The sequence below is a fragment of the Mauremys mutica genome, chromosome 5 (genome assembly GCF_020497125.1).
Source record: "Mauremys mutica isolate MM-2020 ecotype Southern chromosome 5, ASM2049712v1, whole genome shotgun sequence".
NCBI lineage: Eukaryota > Metazoa > Chordata > Testudines > Geoemydidae > Mauremys > Mauremys mutica.
The window spans coordinates 125,349,184-125,373,693 of record NC_059076.1 but is presented as its reverse complement, the minus strand read 5'-3'; the positions used below and the strand labels follow the sequence as shown (position 1 = coordinate 125,373,693).

At 41.3% G+C, this 24,510-nt stretch overlaps 1 protein-coding gene across 4 annotated transcripts in view; it reads left to right on the top strand.

The window, feature by feature from the left end:
- The window catches only part of NSD2 (nuclear receptor binding SET domain protein 2), a 175,762-nt gene that overhangs the window by 101,002 nt on the left and 50,250 nt on the right, over nt 1–24,510 (top strand). For all 4 annotated transcript variants that reach the window (XM_045019541.1, XM_045019540.1, XM_045019542.1 and 1 more), the window contains exons 11-13: nt 13,124–13,255; nt 19,717–19,840; nt 20,865–21,065. In XM_045019541.1, the coding sequence (XP_044875476.1) occupies nt 13,124–13,255; nt 19,717–19,840; nt 20,865–21,065 (457 nt within the window). The remainder of the gene's footprint in view (nt 1–13,123; nt 13,256–19,716; nt 19,841–20,864; nt 21,066–24,510) is intronic.

Genomic DNA, 24,510 nt, shown 5'->3' with positions numbered 1-24,510 from the left:
TCTTAGGCTGCATCACCAGATGAAACTTAGTTTTTAATTCTTTTGTAGGTGTTAATGTAGGTCACCACCTCAGAAATAAAACTATAGATGAATCTACTTCTGAGACAAAAGTAGTTAATTTTCTGTATATGCACTTTGCATCAGAAATGTTTGTCTTTATATCTCATGTGAAATGTTACTTTGGAAGTGAAATTCTTAACAAATTACCTATGATGGAATAGAATTAGATTTTTATTGTAACACTGCAAGGGCTATAGAGAATGAGAAAAGTCTTATATACGATATAGAACAAATTGGCATAACACCATGAAAGTTTCATGATCTTTGTGAGAAGACATGTCGTTATGTCATTGATCTCTTTCTAGAGGATAAAACAAGCGGTGGTTAGTTTTACTTTCTGATTCTTTACATAAAAAATGGCGTAGATGGGTAAATATTTATGTATTGCATGTGGGTGCCCTTAGAGTGCAACCATTTTTTTGTTTGTTTTTAAAGCTCCAGGCCCCTAGGACTGCTAGATTATTGGCACACATCTTTCACTGTGTTTGCAATGAGGCATACCTGGTTCAAAATTGCAATCAAATTTTATGGATATAGATTACATTCAGTAAAATGGATAGACTTTTTTTAATATTTCAAAACAGGTAAAGTATCAATTTCATGCAGTTTAAGGTATAGGTACATTCCCAAACTTTGACACAGAAAAGTGGAAGTGAGAAGTATGGGACTTAAAGTATTCTAAGTTCTTAGTCAGGCTGTCATTTCCCACACATGGGAAGAATGAATTGAGTTGGCCATCACACAGCAGTTCAAAGAAACCTGTGAAAGGGTTTTTCCCATGCAAGGAGTTTAACAGTATTATATTAATACTGCATAGTAAATTCTTTGTCCTCTTACGGAGAAAATTTTAACTTCATTAACACGCAGTATCAAACAAGCTGGATTTCTGTTCATAACTACAACATACAGTGTTTAGAATGACATAATATTCCAAAACATTGACTTCAAGTTGTACTGTTTTTGCATACAGTAAATAATTCTATCACTATCAATTTGTGGCAGATTTGTTATATCATTTGTTTTTACTGGTGTTAGCAAATACACACTCAATGAAGAAATCTAAGACAAGGTAAGATATTTGATTAAGAAGACAATCCTAATAGAACACATGCAACTTGTAATTAAAACACCACTTCAATTCCATTTATCTACACAGAAGTCTCATTTTATACAGTATACAGATAGAATCCTCAAAATACAACGATTAAAAACATATAAAGATACTATCTTAGGAGGAGATATCCCAGAGGATAGGGAGGAATGAGTTCACAGGATTTTGAAGAAATTACTATGCTAAAGAAAAGTAGTTCAAGCTGTTCTTGCAGGCCTGGAAAACTAAAATCTGTATTTCTAGCACTGTTTTTTCTAGCTATCCTTCTAGATAATCCCCTCTGCAAAACAATATTTAAGAATAAACCAAAATGAAAAATCATTGGAGGTCCTCCACAACCTGTAAATCCAATGTCTACTGGAGTTTTTCTTGTCTTTGTCCTGTGCGCATTAGCGAGAAATGGGGAGGGGATTAACTTTTGATATTTTTTTCCTATTTCATGCCACTAATAAACATCTGAAATGGGGGATCATTGCAAGTAACAGAATTTTAGTCTTTTACTACTTAACATCACCCAAGGCCTGCAGTAACTGAAGAGACCGGAGTTCCATGCCATACCTTACTGTTTTATTTAGATGCTTTCACGTTCACATGAGAAAGTTCTAAGCTTGAATGTTGTTCTTTGGCAACATGTTTTTTTAAATAGATAATTGAATTTCTCATGTATTATTCTTATCTTGTAAACTCTTTGAACTTCCAAAAGCTGAGATTCTGTTTTTAACATGTTCACATAATGTAGGTTTTTATTCCACATCCATCACCATGGTGTCTTGAATACCTGTATGCAATCAATAATATTAAATAAAGTTCCATAGTTGTTGTTTATATTCCAGGAATATTCAGCAATGCATACCTTATCTGAAACTTCAAGCCATTGCTAATGGTAAAGGTGGAACATGTACTAGACTTCTTACTATCATAGTACCGTGTACACTTATGACACAATATATTTAGAGAATAACTTATCCAGTTTAACAGTTCCGGCCAAAACATACATCTTCAGTTCAGGATCTCCTATACTGAAATAAAATAAATTTTAACTGTAACTCAGTTGGCTCTGTCAGTTTTTCTGTCTCTTTCCACAATAGATGTTTGTGTTCTGAATACAGTCTGTCATTAGCACGTTGAGCTATATGATTCCCATATCAATTTTACTTAGATAGAAAAACCACAATAGTTAAGCCATTCAAAAAGGTGAAGAAACAATTAAAGTAGACTCTTTACCTTAGAAAACATTAGTTTGTCAGAAGTCTCAGGCCTGGTATACACCTAGAAATTAGATTGACCCAGTTAAATTGTTCAGGGCTTTGAAAAATGTTGTGCCCCATGCAACGCAGTCAACCTAACCCCCTGTAGACTCAACTGGAATTTTTAAGGTGACCTAGCTACTGCCTCTTGTAGACGTGGATTATCTACATAGACAGAAAAACCCTTTCCATCACTGAAAGAAGCATCTACGCTACAGTGGCACAGCTGCAGTGCTGTATGTGTGCCACTGTAGCATAGGCATACCCTCATACTCAAGTTTATACAGAAAACCACTTCCTGGATTACTATGACACAGAAATCAAGTCTTAGAAGTTGCTTCAGGGCTTGAAGGGTGGATGTCCTTAGTCTTAAGAGTCGTGGAAGTGAATAGCCAGCCTTCAAGCCCAGACTTCTTGAAGAAACGTCTAAACCTTGATTTCTGTGTGATTGTAATCCTATTAATGTGTTTATAAAGGAGAGGGAGAGTGCCTGATAGAGGATGCCACTTAAGCCAGCCCAATGTCTTGAGAAAACTCATAAGCTATTTAATTGGGGAAATGGGGGAGGTCCAGGGAGGTCTATGGGAAAGCAAGGTATTTGAGTTGGTCTTGTTTGTAATTCTGTAGAAGTGATTGTTTTAACAGACAACAGTAGGAGCAAATGAAACCTTTCTGACATACCTGTTTTCATTTTAAATATCCATTAAAAAATGAATTTGTTGAGTATTTTTCTAGGTTCCTTGTGATTCTAAACATCAGTGCTTGGTTAAAATGGGAAATTGGGAGGGCTAGCTTTTCTGGTACTGGGAACATTTTTCTTTAATTTCTTGGATATCTGTCTGATTATAAAATGCATAAGCACAATGTTAGAAGATAATAAAAGCAAGCAATACCTGACTAGGAAGTTGTGACTGAACATGACTTGGATACAGTGTGAGATCTAAGGCCACATAGAATCATGCTGTATAGCATTTGGGGAAGTGCTGTTACACATTCACAGTGTTGGTATTATAACAGGCATTTTATACAAAAATTAAATAATAAAAACATGAAGTGTCAGTCTAAGGAAAAATAGTTGAAACTTTAAAATTACACTTTTAGTGGCTTGGAAATCTGAAAGGAGACTGGCTATGTGAGGGGCTAACCCTACCGTGGATTCCATTCCATCTGTGTATCAAAGGTGGAAAACAAATAGTGTAAAAACATTACTAACACTTTTACACTTTAAAATGTTGTTTTGAGCCTTACTAGGCTAGAGAGGATTTGCCTGTCTCTGGGAAAGCTTGTGTGAGTCAGGGCTACAGGAAGGAAAGATTCATAATACTAATGCCATGCATAGAAAATGTACTTAACCCTTCCTAGCTCTGCGTTTGCTAACACATGATGGACAATATTCAAAACTTGCTTCTGCTTCCTGACTTTCATGTTCTTGCATCAGCAGACATTTGCGTTTTTTCTAGGCCATTTAAAACTAAGTGATGTCTTGGCTTTTGTTTTTTTAAGGAAAAATACATGGCAAATGAGACACTGAAGAAATAAATACATTTTAAAAAATTCTTAAATTTGTAGATAATCATAAACCTAGGACAAAAAAATCTTAATGTTTAATTTCTCTAGGTCTGTTGGCTAAGGGCCAGCTGAGAAAATCAATTTGGATTTTTTTTTTAAATGGACTGCAGATTGGATGAGTGCAGCCTTCCTTTGCTTATAATTTTGGTACCTAGAATTCCTATACCCTTTTCCCCCCCCCCCCCCCCCCAATGAACCTACAGCATTTGATGGTTTTGCATTGGCCCCTTGAAGTTTTTGTATTTAATATTTGGAGCTGACTGTTTTAAAGGTAGTATATTTTTCTGTAAAGAAATGTGTATGTGGTGGGAGTGAATATTGCTTTTTTTTGTTTTTATATTAAAAAAAAAAACTTCAGAAATAACTTACTTTGGTACATGCTCATTTGAAACTCAGGCTAACATTTCCTGTCTTTGCTGCCAGACTGCTTATCACAACGTGGCTGGAGGCCAAATCGATTATATCAATATGTCCAGTTCACTTTATACATGAGAATTCCTTTGTCCAGGTGTGGAGCCCATGTTAATACTTGGCGTGCATACGCTTAGTCCTTCTGTGAAGTGGGTGTGCGCAGATTAGGTGTGGCTCACCTGATAATCTTAATTTTAAAAAATCAATTGCTCTTGGTCCCTAGGGTATAGTGAATTGGCTTGCTGCTCCCTCGATATCTGTTAAATACAGTGATGGAACTGGCATCAGATATTTGGTACAAAAGCATTGTGATAAATGACTCTACTTGTAAAAAGGAATTGCTTTATCTCCAATTTAGATAAAATGCCTGACATTTGTGTGGTATCTATTGCAGTGTCATAATATCCTCTGAGCCCTCAAGACCCTTCTGATGAATGATTTTTAGTTGGCAACATAATTATAGCTTGCACCTGATGGGAGTTTTTAAATTAAGAAAATTGAAAAAAATGACTTTTTTGTACATAAATACTACTTTTAATCCCCCTTTCCCATTCATTCCAGAAGAAAACACACCACCAAACAATTTCACTAGACACATTATATTTTCTGGAGTTAGTTTTTCTAATTTTACACTGGTTCTTGGGCCTTAGTTATCTCAACTTGTACAGAGAAACACCTAATTTCTTTCTTCACCCTTCCCTAGCATCCCCCACAAAAATTGCATATGAGCACACCCTCATCTAATCAACATCTTTTTTCTCAGGAAGGAAACTGCGTTATTCCACAGAACTGTCTCATTGTTTTGTATAGGTCCATTGAGGTTATATTGTGCATTATTATTATTATGTACTCCTTCTGCACAAAGCTGCTCGGCCAAAGTAATAGAATACAGTAGGAAAGATTGGGCCTACTTGCAAAATTATACCCATAAATATGGACTAATATGAACCAAAATTCAGGGTCTGTTACTGGTTTAGTTACAATAGATTTGTGCATCAAATATTGTGGTATGCAAAGCATTCTTGTTACGTAAGGAAACAATAGTGAAGAGAGCTTTTATTAAAATTGTTTATGTAGCCTTCTTAAAAGTATGCTTACCATTGTCAAAGACAATCCATTAGACTATCTTCTGCCTTTGGTAACTCTGGAAAGGACTGTAAGGCTACTTAAAGGCGTATTTCAAGGAAGGGGGAACTTTGTAGGAAATGAGGCCAGAATATGCTCTTTCATACACCAGTGTAAATCTGGAGTAACTTCATTGAAGAGAATGTTACTACACTAGTATAAAATGGGTGAGAGAAGAGAATCAGGCTTACTAACAATGTGCTTTGCTTGATTATATACTATCACATTTTATATAGTTTTACATAACTTCCAGTTGCTGAAAATCAGTTGAAACATGGCACTATTAAAACAAAAGATTTTATAAATGCATCTGAAATTGTTTATTTCATTTTGACTCAGTACTACAAAGTCTGTCAATAATAAAACTATGGAGAAATTAAATGTTAAAGCAATGCAATCAAATTTCTTGACTAGACTCACTTTTTTAAAGAGCTCATATATTGCTTACTTAAGCAATATATAATGTATAGTATGCACTGGGAATATGAGATCTTCAGGCACTAAAGGAGAATTTGTTACTCCTGCAAGTGACTTAATTGAATGACTAATGAGGTCATTGCTATTTAGGTGAGAACAAAGTCCCAGAGTGAAATCTTCGCCCAGTTGAAGTCAACAGCAAAGCTCTCATAGACTTCAGTAGGGCCAGAATTTCACTCCTCCTTTCCCCCAGTTTCCAGTGAAGAAATTATATATTTGATTTCTAAAACTCCCTCCCTGTCAACTGACTATAAATCATTTGCTGCTTTGTCAATATTATGCTGGGTATTATGCTTCAGAGGCAGTCCTTCCTAACAACTTGGGGGAGGAGGGGAGTTAGGGAGAGAATGATTACCCTATAGCAACTGGAAGGTTTGATAGTGCTCAAGTTTCTACATAGGTTGATGACACACATCCACTTAACTTAGGCAAAACAATGAAATAGCGATCCTCTGGTTTTGGATGTATTTCATTGTGTACACAATGCACAAAAGAGTAATGGAACACTTAACTTTTGAGTAAGGTCACATTGAAGAAACTTGCCAATTTTTACAGTAAATATTTTAAACAAATGTCTACATTGACTTAAGCTTATTTTCCCATTAGTGGTTTTTGGTTTTTTTTTTTTTTTTAAGTAGCACTGTGTGTGTGAGGAGGATAATATTCCTTTGTAAGTGTAAAAAGACACATAATAAAATTATCAGAGGGGTAGCCGTGTTAGTCTGGTTCTGTAGAAGCAGCAAAGAATCCTGTGGCACCTTATAGACTAACAGACGTTTTGCAGCATGAGCTTTCGTGGGTGAATACCCACTTCTTCGGATGCAAGCAGTGGAAATTTCCAGGGGCAGGTGTTGTATGGTTCTGGTTAAGGATGTACTTTAAAATTCTTGCATTTAGGTGCCTATAACCTTTTTAGGACTTAACCCTTTGGACTAAAGTTTCCCATGTTTGTTCTCAGACAAATGGCACATTTCTTTTTTTGGTAAAAATTTGTTTTGACTGTCTTATTTATCAGTGTGTGTCATGCTCTTAAAGTTTTTAATGCATTAATTTGCATTTAGATCACTCAGATTATATGTAAAACATCAGTCTTGCATATATTTAGTATTCAATGGGTCAAATGCTTTTGTTGTGACAGGATAAATTTGGGTTAGAAAGAAACTGTCCCAGTCTGATATTTTTCTTGTGCAAAGTAATTTCTAATGAAGTTAGCAGTAATTTTGCCTTCCTAACAATTGGGGAGTGAGGTCCTATGTTAAAAATGTTCTGAGCTGCACACTAGTGCTGTACTGCAAGACACACGAAAGTCTAAATGTTTCTTTGGCATCATGATTTTATATACAAGAAGCATCCGACAAAGTGGGTATTCACCCACGAAAGCTCATGCTGCAAAACGTCTGTTAGTCTATAAGGTGCCACATAATAAAATTAAAATTGCAGGCTACCCATAGCTAAAAAGTATTAAATATCTGGTCTTGCCACTGTGAGTGATAGTCACCCTCAATTTTGACTGAAGATCAGGAAAGAGAAGTTAATTTTATGCAATTTATGCCTTATTAAGGAGATTGCTCTACTGTTTGTAATATGAATACATGCTCAGTTAGTGGACTTGGGATAAATTCTAATAAATAGGAATTTACATTTCACACACACACACCACCGCAATCTAGAAGCTTGCATATGATCTTTTGTTTGATGCTTTTACTATGCAGTATTTTAACACATTAAAATAGTAATCTTCTTAGTTATGTTTCACTCTAGAGGTGACTGCATTACAGTGAGTGAACTGATCCTTAATTATACTTTTGCTAGTTTAAAAAAACCAAAACACTTAGTGCTATAAAATTCTTTCATCACTCAGATTAATCTGAATCCTTCCCACAATATCAGACATTGTTTAGGGCATGAGCAAGGCACTGCCATCCCTGTCTAGTCTGGGTCACACTTCGCATGTGTCCCGTATGTCAAGTCTCATGAGTTTTCCCTCTTGTGCTCGGCATAGGGTTTTTTTCAGTTGGCTCCTTTTTACATGTACCTCCTGCTGCCCAATAGCATGCCTGCAATAGCAGACACTTTAGCTTTATTCTTAATACCTGTACCAGATATTTCCATCCTCTTTTCTGGATAACTTTGGACATAGGAAATTGTTGAACTCGCTTACAAATCTTGATGAGATGAGAGCTAAAGAAGGTGAGAACATAAAGATTATGATGTGGTAGACATTTGAGGGATTCTTGTTTTACATATGAGAGGTTCATGAAGCATGGTTATGAGACATAATTATTAAGCTTTTCTCCACCTTCAGAATGACTTCATATACCATGCTGCCATAGGTGGCAGCAAGGATATTGTTTCATAGCAGCAGCCCACATGAGGCACTTGGAGGCTATGGTACAGAGTGGGATATAGGAGTATTGATAATGATGTTGGAGAGAAGCTTGGATGGAATTGGGTTGTTGGAGAGATTACTTTGTGGAAGTGGTTAATAGTTGTTTGGGTGAGTGTTTCATTAGGTGTTTGCAGTCTTCCCCTGGTTTGGTAGCTGTGTCCTTTCAATGACTACAGGCAAGTCTACACTAGAAAATTAAGTTGACTTAAATTACATCAACGTACAGCCACTGCAGTAATTAAGTCATTTTTGTACATCCACACTACGCTCCTTGTGACAGCAGTGCACATCCTCATCTGAGCACAAGCACTGATTTAACGGTGAGTGGAGAGCATTGTGGGGGATGGCTTCTGAAAGGCAGCAACAGTCGATGTAAGCAACTCAATATCTACACCTTACTACATCAACCTAGGCGCTATGCCTCTTGCTAAGATGGAGTTAAGTAGGCATAGTGGGCGAGTTATCGATGGGAGCTACATTTCAGCATAGATGCTTAGAGTTAGGTCAACGTAAGCTGCCTTATGTCAACCTAACTCTGTAGTGTAGATCAGGCTTACCTTAGAGTTACAGGGTTGAACAATGCCACTGTGCATTGAAAACATGAAGCACCTGGAGGGTGGAAGAAGGGATTATGGGAAGCTCTCCCTTTCAGTTTGTATGGCAGTTGTGGACATAAGCAAGTTATGTGAAATTGTGTTATGGACATAATGAAAAGCTGAGATGTTTGATTTTAGTTCTGTTAGCTCTGGTCTACACTACAGAGTTATGTCAACATAAGGCAGCTTACGTTGACCTAACTCTGTATGCATCTACAGTAAAATGTAGCTTCAACCAATGTTACACACCCACTGTACCGACTTAATAACTCCACCTCAGTGGAGTGCTTAAGTTGATGTAGTTCGATGCAGTATTAGTGTAGCCACTGTGTTGCTTACATTGACACTTGCTGCCTTTCAGAAGCCGTCCCACGATGCCTCACACTAACAGTTAAATCAGTGCAAACGCTCCTGGTGAGGATGCTCACTGCCAACACAAGGAGCATAGTGTGGACATGCAAAAGCCATTTAATTACTGTGGTGGCTGTAGGTCGGCATAACTTAGGTCGACTTAATTTTGTAGTGTAGACTTGCCCTCAGTTTCATGCATTGTTATACAATAGAGGTATAACAGATCTGATCAGAGGACACTGTCGGGCCATTCTTGATGGGTTTGTTTCTGTTCAGATACGTGATACAGTCCGGGAGGGTCTTTGAATGGTGGCATAGTTGTGCCTTTTTTTTGTTTTGTGTAGGTGGTTTCCTCCCACAAAACTAGATTTGGCTGAGAGTTTCTATGTTGTGTTAGTATCCCAGGAAGGTGTTACGATGCCTTGTTACCCTAAGTGGGCTGATTAAGTCATCACTGCAGTTGAATTGGAGGTGCGTGGGTTGGTCCTTTCTGGTGGTGCCAATGTTTATGCAGATGACTGTTGTTGTATTTCAGGTTCTATGCTGATTTCCTATTAGCTTCTGGATTGAGTTTAAGGTATAAAAACCCAAATAGTTTAGCACTTGCCCTTTGCTGTTGTGACATTGAAATGTTTCATAGATTACAAAGCCAGGAGGGACTATTTGTGATCATCTAGTCTGACCACCTGTATAACACAGACCATAGAGTTTCCCCAAAATAATTTCTAAAGCATATCTTTAATTTAAAAAAAATAAAAATTTAGAGACAATCTTGTGTTAACATTGCTCTGGCTTAAAGAAAAAGGAGACTGGGAATGAGGAAGGCATTTTCCATGTGAGGATTCTGGAACATTCTTACCCTCTTTGATGCAGCAGAAGCTATGTTAAACTTTAAGGCACACTTCACATCTCTCAAGTTTTAGGGAATGCTTTTTGATGGTGTTTCTTTGGGGAGCAACTAGTATTGCTGTATTTTATGAATTTTACATTTTTTAGTTTGTATTTTTTTAGTGTTAAAGCATATAGAGCAGAGTTAAATTTTCATTCCTTTCAGGGTACCTAACAGCTCCTGGATGTTTTATTTAAAAATGATCAATTTGGGCCGTCTGGGAGGGATGTGAACATACTAGGGGATGAAAAAATGAGACTACAAAACAGTTTAAATACTGCTCATACAAATTAAAATTGCTGTGATTTATCTTAAACATGGTCAGTGTGTCAGATAATTTAAACCAGGATGGAAATGGTTGTGTATTTCCACAAACTCCGAATACTGTCCATCTCAAACTCATTTTTCAGCAAGATGGCTGCCGCTAGTGGTGCACTCAAAAATTTCATTTTCAACTTAAAACTATATGAAACTAATTATTTCAGAATTCTTTGATATGAGGTACATCTCCCAATATAAATTGATTGATTACTTTGCTCAGAGAAACAAAGTTTCCTCTAACTATTTAAATTCTGAGATTTTTAAAACTGCTAAACAAAATTCTTCAGTGTTTTGAAATGGGGAAAAATCATTGTGAGTGTAGATGTAAAACACACATACATAGTCCTAGGGGATTAAAAGGACACTATCAAACTATGGTTTTGTCTTTACAAATAACTGATTAAAAATGGTAATTTTAAAAACCCACAGCCTTTCTGGACCTCAATTATATGAAATTTCCTGTTATCCAAATCAGGATCATCTCTTCTTACATCAATTAACATTGAAATTATTTCAGTTATCCAAAACTTTATCTGAACATATTTGAAGAAACACCTTTTCCCTTCTCCCTCTCTTCCCATTGCAATATATGGATTTGAGCCTTTCTGTAAAACTTTAGCAGTTTGAAATAAAATGTCCTTGCCTACCAATTTTGTCTTTCTTCATTTAGCAAACAGCCCTCTCACCCAAGTTTCCAGGACCACAGAAACTTTAAAATCCAAATGATCACCCCATATTTACAACGGTTATATCAGGTCACAATTTTGGGCCTTAGAATGGACACACCTCTTACCAGTTTGAAAGCTTTTACCAGTTTTAGCAGTCTTCCCTGTCGAACAAATATCTCTTACAGATAGAAGTTGCAAATAGGTAGAATATCTTAAGTGTGAACACTGTAGATGAGCTAAGGTGTAATACATGGATATCTGGGTTTAAAAGATTTTTTTTTCCTAATTTTTCAAAGATGATTTAAACAATAGGGCCGAATAATCACCATGCTCTAGGGAGCCAGCTGTGTCACCAGATGTAGAGCATGTACCCTAAGGAACTGGAGGTTTTTTTTAAATTCCAGTTACATCTGTGAGATGAGCTTGCAAGTTTTTTCCAGTCAATGTATTTCACCAGGATAAATTTGGACATCTGTACCATAGATATCAAAAGGGCTTTAATTCCTGTTTTTGGAATAGAACTAGAGCATTTAGGAAGTAAACTGGATGTTTTGTAGCCATTGGGGTTAGCATAAAGGGCCATTTCATTTTCATTCAATGTCTCCAAGAGAATTCATTTGTGTATTGAAACATATTATGTTAGCTAGGATGACAAGTACCAAAAGTCTTCAGCTTCACTTTAGTGTAGGCTAAAGTGGCATTGATTGCCTGCCTCCATAATATTTTAATTGTAGAAATCTTCAGGAATGCTGCACTACTCTTTTGACTTGGCTTCTGGTTCTGATGCTGACAGTTTTGCAGTCCTTTTTTAATTAGAAGTCCTCACCCCGCTCTCCTTGGGGGGGGGGATTTATTGCTTGTTAGACTCCCACTGGTATGAATATGCATAGGCCACCCTGAAAAAGGGGGGGAAAAGGGTTATTTATCATGGTAAATGTGATTTTGAGAGTGTTGCCTCTGCATATTCACACTACGGGTCTGTCTTTCCCTTTTCCTTGGAGCTCTGCACTCATGAGACAGAGATTTAGTGGAGCGAGTCAAGGTAGTTGGGGATGTCCTCACATGTTCTAGGCAAGGCTCCAAAGTTCAGTTTTATGAAGTGATGTTTCTGTTGTCCAGTGGGGCAGTGCTTTTCCACAAGGTATCCAAAGCTCAACAGCACTGATTATATGCATCTAATAAGTGTGAATTTGCAGACAACGTTCTTCAAAGAACACATGTTTTCTAGTCCTTAGACAACATAGCTACCATTCATGTGCATATGGTACAATATGTTGACCTTTGACTAGTTATAATAGAAAAATGAATCTAAAATGGCATGCAGCAAGATCTTGAGATTTTTATCTACATCAGGGGTCGGCAACCTTTCAGAAGTAATGTGCCAAGTCTTCATTTATTCACTCTAATTTAAGGTTTCGCATGCCAGTAATACATTTTAATGTTTGTAGAAGGTCTCTTTCTATAATTCTATAATATATAACTAAACTATTGTTGTATGTAAAGTAAATAAGGTTTTTAAAATGTTTAAGACGCTTCATTTAAAATTAAATTAAAATGCAGAGCTCCCCAGACCGGTGGCCAGGACCCGGGCAGCGTGAGTGCCGCTGAAAATCAGCTCGTGTGCCGCCTTCGGCATTCGTGCCATAGATTGCCTACCCCCGATCTACACTATTTGTTTAGTCTGTGAAAACAGTGGTTAGTCCTTTTTACAGGACATCCACAATCATGTAACTCTAGTTTTTTTAAGAAAATTTACTTTTGTGGTGGCAAAGCAAATAATAGTCTGACCCAGTCTTAGTCTAGAATTCCATCTTCATATTTCCTTTAGTAACTTTCTCACAAAACTGATTACACTCAACCATTTTCCTCTATGAATTTGATAGATTTAATGCGTACATTTAATCTTCAGATCTCGGATGGTCAAGGAGATGAGCGATCAGAGTCGCCCTATGAAAGTGCAGATGAGACTCAGACAGAAGCATCTATATCATCCAAAAAATCTGAGCGAGGAGCAGCAGCAAAAAAAGAATATGTGTGTCAGGTGAGAGACATTAGTTAGTCATTTGTTACCGTTGCATTTTCTCTCTAGAAACATTTTTTTAAAAGATACAAAACTGAGACTGGAAGTAGTGTTTTGGGAACTCAAAGGGAGTCAGTGCTTCATCCAAGCCTGGGTTATTTACATCTCTTCCGAGAGGAATAGTTCAGTGATATGAGCACTAGACTAGAAGACAGGGATTGTTGAATTCTAGTTTATTCCTCTATTTGACCATGGGCAAATCATGTAGCCTTTCCACTTTAGTTTCTATAACTGCAAAACAAACATAATACCTTTCTCAAAGGAGGGCAGGTAACTAGATAGTGTTAGATTGTAAATCCTACAGCGCAGAGACTTGTCTGTGTGTGTGTATTTGTAAAGTGTCAGTGACACCACAGAGAGACCCAGATTACGGCCTCTGGGCACGACTGTAATATAAATACACTTGCTTTAATGATGGTATTGGTATGGTCAGGCTTTTTTAAAAAAATAAGATAAAATGCTGCTAGCAGTATTTAAAAAGGGATCATTACTTGTGAAAATGAGGTAACGTACATCAGGGAATATCTGGTTTGTCTCCAAGGGCCAAACAAGCAAATTCTCTCTATCTCTCACTCTTTATATATAGTAATAATGAAATTACATTTATTTTAAAATGCTGAGGTGACTAATCACTTAACTGTGCTGTCATTATAGCTTGGTAGTTTTTAGTTCTTAGAGTGCTTGTTCATGTAGATTCCATTTTAGGTGTGTGTGTGCCCAGATGCACAGTTGTCGGAGATTTCTGCCTTAGCGGTATGCGTAGGGCTGGCTGTGGCGCCCCCTGGAGTGGCACTCCTATGTGGCGGAATATCAGGTGCTGCTGGCCCTGCGCCTTCTCAGTTCCTTCTTACTGCCCATTATGATTGGTTGGAGCGCCTTGTCTTGTTTCACAAGAGCAGCAGCGGTTGTCCATTGACTGATTTAGTGCTTGTTATACATAGTTTCATACACAGTTGATAGTGTGTGTTAGTCAAGAGAGTCCCACTTCGGATTTTGCCCTAAGTGGGCATGCCCCACTCCCCCTGTTTCAAGCCGTATGCGTCATGCAGCAGGCCAATGCCTATCAGTGATCCGCACGATAGCTGTCTTAACTGTCTGGGTGAAGGCCACAGGAAAGACAGGTGCCACATCTGTACCATCTTTTGCCTGCGGACTCAGAAAGAGCAGGATATCCTCTTGAGGGCATTACTCATGGAGCCTGCTCATCATCCGGCATCAGAACCCTCCATGACGGTACCAACGTTCAACACTTCGACCTCGGTGCTCACCGCCGGCGTCAGACTTGGCCTGGCACCGTTCCGTTTCACCTGCACCAAAGAACAGGCCGAAGAAAAGAAGCCCCTTGGCACCAAAGGAGAGAGGGGCTTCGGGCAAAGGACGTGTCAGGTCGTGCACGCACTATGGGAGTACCGCAGATGTCGGACCCACCAGCCCCGCCTCCCACCCCAGGCAGCAGCAGGGGTTCCCAGCCAGTGATGGGGCCTTCATTGCCCGAAGTGGTCCCAGTGGCTAAGGAGCAAGGCCGACCGGCTCCGCAGGTGCCACGCCAGGTGACCGATAACAACTCCATTCACGGCACCAAAGGAGAAAGCCACCAGGGTGCTTCAGCATAGACTGGTCACCGGATCAAAGGCGCAAGTCCCCATCGCTGTGACCTCGGGATCAGGCACCGCAGCGTAGCTCGCTAGCAGGGGCGGCTCCAGGCCCCAGCACGCCAAGTGCGTGCTTGGGGCGGCATGCCGCGGGGGGGCACTCTGCCGGTCGCCGGGAGGGCGGCAGGCAGGGCTCCGGTGGACCTCCTGCAGGCATGCCTGCGAAGGGTCCACTGGTACCATGGCAACCAGCGGACCCTCCGCAGGCACGCCTGCGGGAGGTCCACCGGAGCCGCGGGACTGGCGACCGACAGAGCGCTCCCCGCGGCATGCCGCTGTGCTTGGGGTGGTGAAATGTCTAGAGCCGCCCCTGCTCACTAGCCAGAAGGCCTAGATCTCCATCAAGATCCCCTCCTACTAGGCGAGGGACTTCGGACTTGTGGTGCCACTCCCCGTACCAACAACCATCTGTCCATATGTCGCCTAGATGCCAAACACGCTCTCCCAGAAGGTTTCCTCGTCGTCCATCTCCGTCCTGGAGGGCTCGTTCAAGATCTCAGTGTCATTCGCGCTTGCCCTGGTACCATTCTTCCAGTAGGTGACGTTACTCCGTTTTCCCCGTGTCGATCGCTTACCAGGGTCAGTAGGCAGAACCAGGCCTCAACGGACCCTCCATGGTCACCAGAGGACAGTGGTCAGGGTTGGCCTGCGAATTTAGCTTGTCGCCGAGACGTGGGAGACCGAAGTGGTCCCCGGCCACGGTTCCAACGCAGCAGGGGCCGTGGCCCCCCCAGTTGCCATACTGGAACCTGTGAGGGGTGCCGATGATGCCGGTCCAGTACTCCCAGCCCTTCGTGGCTGCATCAGACAAACCAGCTGAGGTACCGCCAGTGCCACAATCAGAACACGGTACCACGGCGGAAGCAGAGCCTGTGCACCATACCCTGCGATCGAGGGAGTCCTCCCCTGAGAAGGGAGGGGATGACACCATCCCTCAGGCAACAGAATTGTCCTCTTCATCCCCAAACGAGGTGGTGGCTGGACCTTCCCACACCAGCAGTCCTCCGGGCGATTTTAAGGAGCACCAGGCCATCTTTTAAATGGGTGGCTGAAAATCTTGGTCTGCATATTGAGGAGGTCGCTGAGGAGGCAGACGATCTCTTCAATGTCATCTTGGCCACCACACTGGCAAAAATTGCATTTCCCATCCACCCAGGAGTGCTCAAAATAACCAAATTGGTGTGGCAAACCCCTCATCTGTTCCGCTGACTTCAACGAAAGCGGAAAAGAAATACTATGTCCTTGCAAAGACCCGACTTATTCGGCAGAAAAGTTTATTCGACAGCCAGCTTATAGTATAGGGTCTCTAACCACCAGGCCGTGCAGGAATGTTATAACTTTAACCTGTGGGACTCAATAATAAGTTCACAAAGGCCCTTCCACAGGATCGTGTCCAAGAGTTCGCCATGTTGGTGAGCAAAGGCACGGCGGTGGCCTGGGGAGTCCTCCAGGTGTCCTGGGACACAATGGACTCGGCTGGCAGGGTGGTCGTGTTGGCGGTGGCCATGAGACGTAGCTCCTGGTTGCAGGCTTCTGGGCTGTCCCAAGAGATGCAGACCACAATCCAGGACCTGCCATTCGAGGGTTCGGTGCTCTTTTATGAGCTATTTGACTCTAGGCTGTGGGCTCAAGGACTCCTGAGTCACCCTCCAATCCCTGGGCTTGCACACCCCTCAGCCGTTCCATCCTCCACCTCTTCCGACGCAGTCTGGCTCCTACAGGCGAAAGGACAAAGGGCCTAAGAGACGCTACCTGTCCTCTTCCTGCCTGGCTGCCCAACCTGACCCTCCCACAAGTCAGGGAGGCCAGAAGCAGTCATTTTGAATGTGCCTCGAGGACCGCACCCCAGACAATATACTGGACCCAACCCTCCCTTTCCTCAACTGCCTCCGCCATTTTCAGTCGGCCTGGTCCCGTGTCACCTCAGACTGCTGGGTGCTTGATACGGTTTCTTCAGACTACACCCTGTAGTTTATAGCCTTCCCACCCCTCTTATCCTCTCATGAGCAACTCCTTGTTCAGACAGTCGAAAACCTCAATCAATATCAGGGAACTCAGTGCAGTTTGACTAGCCTGCCATGCCTTTCTACCTCATATACAAGACAGAGTGGTTCAGGTCCTGATGGACAACATGGCTACGGTCTTCTTTATCAACAGGCAGGGTGGAGCTAGGTTGTCTGCCCTTTGCAAAGGAAGCCCTCTGGCTCTGGGACTTCTGCCTACATCACAACATCCACCTCGTGGCTGCTCACCTTCCAAGGTCCAAGAACGCTTTGGCAGATTGCTTCAGCAAGACATTCTCGTCTCACCACGAGTGGTCCCTTAATTCGGAGGTGGTCGGTTCCATCTTCCAGAGGTGGGGAACTCCCCACGTGGACCTGTTTGAATCCAGGCAGAACAGGAAATGCCACGTCGTTTTCTCAATTGGTGGACAGAAGAGCCCTGTCAGACGCCTTTCTGCTCCTGTGGTCCGAGGCTCTGATATATGCCTTTCCTCCTGGTGCCATTGCTACCCAGGGTCCTCATGAAAATCAAACAGGACAGGGTGAAGGTCATCCTCATAGCACCGATGCGGCCGTGCCACCATTGGTTCAGCACTCTGCTGGACCTCTCAGTGGTGACCACATTTCAGCTACCACTCAGGTCAGACCTATTGTCCCAGAACCATGGTATTCTTATGCACCCGACCTGGCAGTGTTACATCTGATGGCTTGGTTGTTGCGTGGCTAAACGCGAAGGAGCAGCAGTGCTCGGCTGAGGTTCATAGCGTTCTGTTGAGAAGTAGGAAGTCCTCCACCAGAGCGACCTACCTGGACGAGTGGAAACGATTCACTGCTGGATTGCAGACAAAGGTGTTCATCCTAAGCGGGCTTCGCTGCAACTTATTCTGGACTACATCCTGCACTTTAAGCTCCAGGGCTTGTCCCTCTTATCGATCAAGGTCCATCTAGTGGCCATCTTGGCCTTCCATCCGCCATTCGAGGTCAGGTCGGTTTTTGCTCAAGATATCACGGCCAGATTCTTTAAGGGCCTAGAGCACCTCTGCCAGTATGTCAGGGACCCCGACCTTCCGTGGAACTTGAATCTGGTGCTGTCGCAGTTTGTGGGTCCTCCCTTTGAGCTGCTGGCTTCCTGCTCCCTCCTTCTCTCCTGGAAGGTTGCGTTCCTGTTTGCAGTGACGTCGGTCCACCAGGTATCTGAGATTCAGGCGTTCATCTTGGAGCCACCTTACACGGTCTTAGATATGGTCCAACTAAGGCCACACCTGGCATTTCTTTCCAAGGTAGTCTCTCAGCCCTGGTCTACACTAAGCTCGGGGGTCGAACTAGGGTACGCGAATTCAGCTACGTGAATAACGTAGCTGAATTTGAACTACCCTAGTTCGACTTACTTACCGTCCAGACGCCGCGGAAGCGAACTCCGCGGCTCCAGGGTCGACTCCGGCAACTCCTCCTGCCGCGGTGGAGTACCGGAGTTCAAACTAGCGCTTCCGGGGTTCGAACTATCGCGTCTAGATCAGTCGAACTCGCCGCGTCGACCGTCCCGGTAAGTGTAAACGTACCCTCAGTTTCATTCGAGCCAGGACATTTACTTACCAGTCTTCTTTCCGAAGCCACATAAGTCTGTGGAGGAGCACAGGCTACACGCCCTACACGTCAGACAGGCGCTTCCTTCTACATTGGCAGGACTAAGCCGTTCCATAAGTCGGCGCAGTTATTTGTCGACAAAATGAAAGGTCACCCTGTATCCACTGAAAGAATTTTTTCTTAGATCCCTGCCTGCATTCGTTTCTGCTACGACCAAGTGAAGGCGCCACCCCCAGCGATTGTCACCACCCACTTAGCCTTTCTGGCCCATGTGCCTATCCAAGACATCTGTAGAGTGGCCACCTGGTCATCCATCCACACTTTTACGTCCCATTATGCACTGACCCAGATGCTGGCTTCGGTAGGGCAGTACTGCAAGCTGCTAACTGTGAACTCCGAGCCCACCTCCGTGAATCGACATGAGCAAGCACTAGAAGAAAAAACGGTTACCTGTCTTTTCATAACTGTTGTTCTTTGAGATGTGTTGCTCATGTCCATTCTATTTCCTACCCTTCTACCTCTTTCGGAGTTGCTGGCCAGAAGGAACTGAGAGGGCACAGGACTGGCAGTGCCTGATGTACCAGCACGTGGGAGCGCCACTCAGGGGGCTCCACAGCTATACCTATGGATACTGCTAAGGCAGAAATCTCAGACAACTGTGCATGTGGGCGTGCACACACCTAAAATGGAATGGACATGAGCAACACATCTCAGAGAACAACAGATACGAAAAGGCAGGTAACCGCTTTTTATTCATGTGCCAATGCTGACAATTCAGGCCTGGAAGTATCACAAGGCCTAGCATATTAAGTTAAGTATTCCTGGTAAGGAGAAAATAAGGTTGCTTTTAGCCATACTTAGTCTGCAATTTCCAAGAGTAGAAAATTTGTTTATAATCTTTTTGTACTTATTAGATTGAATCTACATTATTTAGCGCTGTGTGTGTCTGTCTAGAGGGCATACATGTAAATATTTTGTATTTAATAAATACATCCTAAATATTTGTAGAAATGGAAAAAACATTTCTGCTTGGAAACTAGATGATCTGATGGTTTTAGAATTATCTTTTCCTCCACTTCAGATACAAAGAGTGTGAGAGGAGAAGTAGGTGAGAGAAATAACAAAGAAAACAGTTAATCCCATGTGCGTATTTTTAACGCTCAATACTTTTCTGATTTAAAAGCTGTGTGAAAAACCAGGTGATCTCCTGCTGTGTGAAGGCCTATGCTTTGGAGCTTTTCATGTAAGCTGCCTTGGGCTCCCTGGAAGACCAGCAGGAAAATTCATTTGTCGTGAATGTACATCAGGCAAGTCTTGTCCATTTCTGTTAATAAAAAGCCATAGTGTTTATATCATTTGTCCTAACAAATCTTGTTAGCTGAGATTATGTATATCTGAAGGAACCATTTTTCTCCTGGTGCCAGGCAGGATGGGAGCTCACATTACCATTAATTTTGTCTCTTCATGTAAGTGCTGGAAAATCCAGGTACCCAGCATTTTTAGTTGAAACCACGTACATCCTGAACTGGTTTAGCATGTGCAATGCATAATCATAACATTTGCAGAATACTTGTCGTCATATGTAATTCCAGAAGACTCAAAACCTGTGGAAGGCATAAGAAGTCCTACAATCAGGTAAAAGAAGTAGGTTAAACAATTCCTGTTCTTCCCCCCGCCCCCCATCTTCTCATTTTTCAATCTCTTCTTCATCCTATAAAAAGACTAACTGTAGTTCTTAGTAATAAATCTCTGATGCACTTTCTCCTGTAATAACGACTGCTGGTTTATAATACTTGAACATGACTTAAAAGCTATTATAGTCCTGTTGCATCCTTAAATAGAAAAGATGTTGAACGTTGTTGAAGTAAACTGTGACTCATAATAATGAAGTTTTCATGACCTGGTTTTCAAGTGGCACAGAAATAAGCTTCATAAACTGTCTCACATTGTAGGCTGATCTTGGCATCTTCAGGATCACAGACAACCCATGTTATTGACTTCATTGTTAAAAAGAATTGCCCTTATTGTACTCCTGTAGTATTAAGAGGTTCTTTAATTAAGAACATGTAAGCAAGTCAGTGATTGAGGAGTTGGAGTTTAATTGTGTACAATTTAAACAGTAATTGATTTATATTGTAGTTATATTTGATTTGTTTTGGGATGGGTTGATGAGAATTAAAGGGCTTCTAAAAGTTATAAATAAATTTGAGTCAATGATCTAGATCAAGTAAGAGTTTTGTTTTTGTTCCTTTTTCTCCCCAGCGAAATATAATCTAAATACAGAAACTTGAGTAAAAAATCAGATGTTACTTTTATTACTTTTATTTTTAGGTGTTCACACGTGTTTTGTGTGTAAGGAGAGAAAGGCGGATGTGAAACGCTGTATTGTATCCCAGTGTGGTAAATTCTACCATGAGGCTTGTGTGAGAAAATTTCATCTTACTGTGTTTGAGAACAGAGGTTTTCGATGTCCTTTCCACAGCTGTGTAAGCTGTCATGTTACTAACCCCTCAAATCCAAGAATATCAAAAGGTATTCCTTCGTTTTTTTGGGGGGGGGGTCAGATTTTTTTTTCTTAAACTTTCTGAGTTGCTTTTGTTTAGCTCCAACTAGCATTGTTGTACATAAGGAATTAAAGGTACCTCTGCTAACTGAGCTGTTAATCTTGTTCAACCCATTCAACATACTTTATTATAGTGATGTGGTAGGAGGACTCTGGTTGTAATTAAAGAGGCACTTTCACTTGGAGCCTAGGTCACTTATAGTTTTCTGAAAGAAAATTATCTTCAGATTTATGTATTTCATGATGGATCCCTGATCAAAAGTAATTTTTTTCTATGTTGAGTAAAATTCCATATGGCCACTTCTTATTCATGTACTTATTTTATCTATAACAATAAAAATTAGGGCTGTCAAACAATTAAAACAATTAATTGTGTGATTAATTGCACTGTTGATACAGACGTCACCAACCGGTTGATCGTGATCGACTGGTCGATCCTAGAGACTTTCCCAGTCGATCGCGATCTCCGGCCACTAAAAGTCCCGCAGTGTAATAGGGCTGTCGCTAAGGTGGGCTCCCTTCCTGCCCCGGCCCCACGCCGCTCCCAGAAGCGGCCAGCACACCCCCCACAGGGGAAGAGGGGACACGGGTCTCCGTGTGCTGCTCCTTCCTGTAAACACCACCCCTGTAGCTCCCATTGGCCAGAAATGGGGAACTGTGGCCAATGGGAACTATGGGTGCGGTGCCTGCAGAGAGGGGCAATGTGCAGAGCCACAGACATCTTTTTACACACACACACACACACACACACACACACACACACACACACACACACACACATCCCTACCTCTGCAGGGGCACGTTGGCCCCTTCTGGGAGCGGCGTGGGGCCAGGGCAGGCCTCCCAGAGCCAGCACGCCATACCCCCTCCTGCACCCCAGCCCTGACCCTCCCCTCCCAGAACCAGCACCCCAACACTCTCTTCCCCAGCCCGGAGCACCCTACTTCGCCCAAACTCACTCCCAGAGCCCGCATCCCTTCCTGCTCCCAAACTCCCTCCCAGAGTTTGCACCCCTCACCCCCACCTGCACCCCAACACCCTCCCCTAGGTTCAGCCCAGAGCCCACTCCCATACTGAGAACCCCTCGGCCCCAGCCCAGAGCCTGCATCCCCTCCCGAAGTCCAGCCTCCTTGCCCCAGCCTGGTGAAAGTGAGTGAAGGTGGAGGAGAGAGAGAGAGGTGGGGATGGAGTGAGTGGGGCGGGGCCTCGGGGAAGGGACAGGGTAGATCCTGGGTTTCTCTTAAATTCAGAAAGTGATCTTGTGCGTAAAAAGGTTGGAGACCACTGCAATAATAGAATACCATTTACTTAAATAATTTTGGATATTTTCAAATATATTGATTTCAATTACAAGACAGAATACGGTGTGTACAGTGCTCACTCTATTTATTTTTTATTAAAAATATTTGTACTATAGAAAACAAAATAAATAGTATTTTTCAATCCACCTAATAAAGTATGGTAGTGCAATCTCTTTATCATGAAAGTTGAACATACAAATGTAGAACTATGTACAAAAAATAACTGCGTTCAAAAACAAAACAGTGTAAAACTTCAGAGCCTTCAAATCCAGTCCTACTTCTTGTTCAGCCAGTCGCTCAGACAAACAAGTTTTACATTTGCAAGAGATAATGCTGCCCACTTCTTGTTTACAATATCACCTGAAAGCGAGAACAAGCGTTCGCATGGCACTGTTGAAGCCGGCATTGCAAAATATTTATATGCTAGATGCGCTAAAGATTCATATGTCCTTTCATGCTTCAACCACCATTCCAGAGGACATGCGTCCATGCTGATAATGAGTTCTGCTTCATAACCATCCAAAGCAATGCGGGCCGATGCATGTTTATTTTCATTATGTGAGTCAGATGTCACCAACAAAAGGTTGAATTTCTTTTTTGGTGGTTTGGGTTCTGTGGTTTCTGCATTGGAGTGTTGCTCTTTTAAGACTTCTGAAAGCATGCTCCACACTTCATCGCTCTCAGATATTGAAAGGCACTTCAGATTCTCAAACCTTGGGCTGGGTGCTGTAGCTATCTTTAGAAAGCTCACATTGTTACCTTCTTTGCATTTTGTCAAATCTGCAGTGAAAGTGTTCTTAAAATGAACAACGTGCTGAGTCATCATCCAAGACTACTATAACAATAAATATATGGCAGAATGAGGGTAAAACATAGCAGGAGACATACAATTCTCCCCCAGGGAGTTCAGCCACAATTTTAATTAACACATTTTTTTAACAAGCGTCATTAGCATGGAAGCATGTCCTCTGGAATAGTGGCCGAAGCATGAAGGGTCATACAAATGTTTAGCATAACTTGTTGCTGGCATTACAAGGTACTTACGTTTCAAAGTGCCATGCAAATACATGTTCTCACTTTCAGGTGACATTGTAAATAAGAAGCGTCCAGCATTATCTCCCCTAAACGTAAACAAACTTGTTTGTCTTAGCAGTTGGCTAAACAAGAAGTAGGACTGAGTGGACTTGTAGGCTCTACAGTTTTACATTGTTTTGTTTTGAGTACAGTTATGTAACAAACAATATATATACATTTGTAAGTTGCACTTTCATGATAAAGAGATTGCACTACAGTACTTGCATGAGGTGAATTGAAAAATAGTATTTCTTTTGCCATTTTTACAGTGCAAATATTTGTAATAAAAAATAGTAAAGTAAAGTAAGCACGGTCAATTTTGTATTCTGTATTGTAATTGAAATCATAATATTTGAAAATGTAGAAAAATATCCAAAAATATTTAATACATTTCAGTTGGTATATTATTGTTTAACAGTGCGATTAAAACTGCAATTAATCGTGATAAATTTTTTTTAGTTAATCGCGTGAGTTAGCTGCAATTAATCAACTACCCTAATAAAATGTTGGGGGGGTTGTGTTTTGTTTTTTTCACCTTGATAATTCAGAACAACTCAAGAAGGAGTGTGTGCTATGTCTAAAGTAGAAAAATGGTTGGGAAAAGTGTTAAAATGGACTGAAAAGCCATAAGGCACCTATGCACTATACCACTTTTATTACTGTTTCAGGCCCCATTCCTTCAGCACTTGCATATATAGTCCCGTTAATGTTAGCTGAACTACTCATGTGAATGAGTACTTACGTGAGTAAGAGTAGCAGAATTTGCCCTTTAGTATGTGCCAATTGCAGATCTCCCCACATATATACAAAATAGAGTTTATTATCTGGGAAACTACATGTAGAAGTACATGAATAATTATCTGTTGTCATGAGTATTCTTACTTGTTTCTTGTCAAGTTGTGCCAGTCATGTCACAGAATAAATACTGAAAGTTAGACATCTCTTTCCTAAACGGCCTAGAAATTAGATACGACAGATATGGGAGAGTGCAAGTGAGAGAGAATTGGGAATATTTATATAAATAATAACATGCAATGAA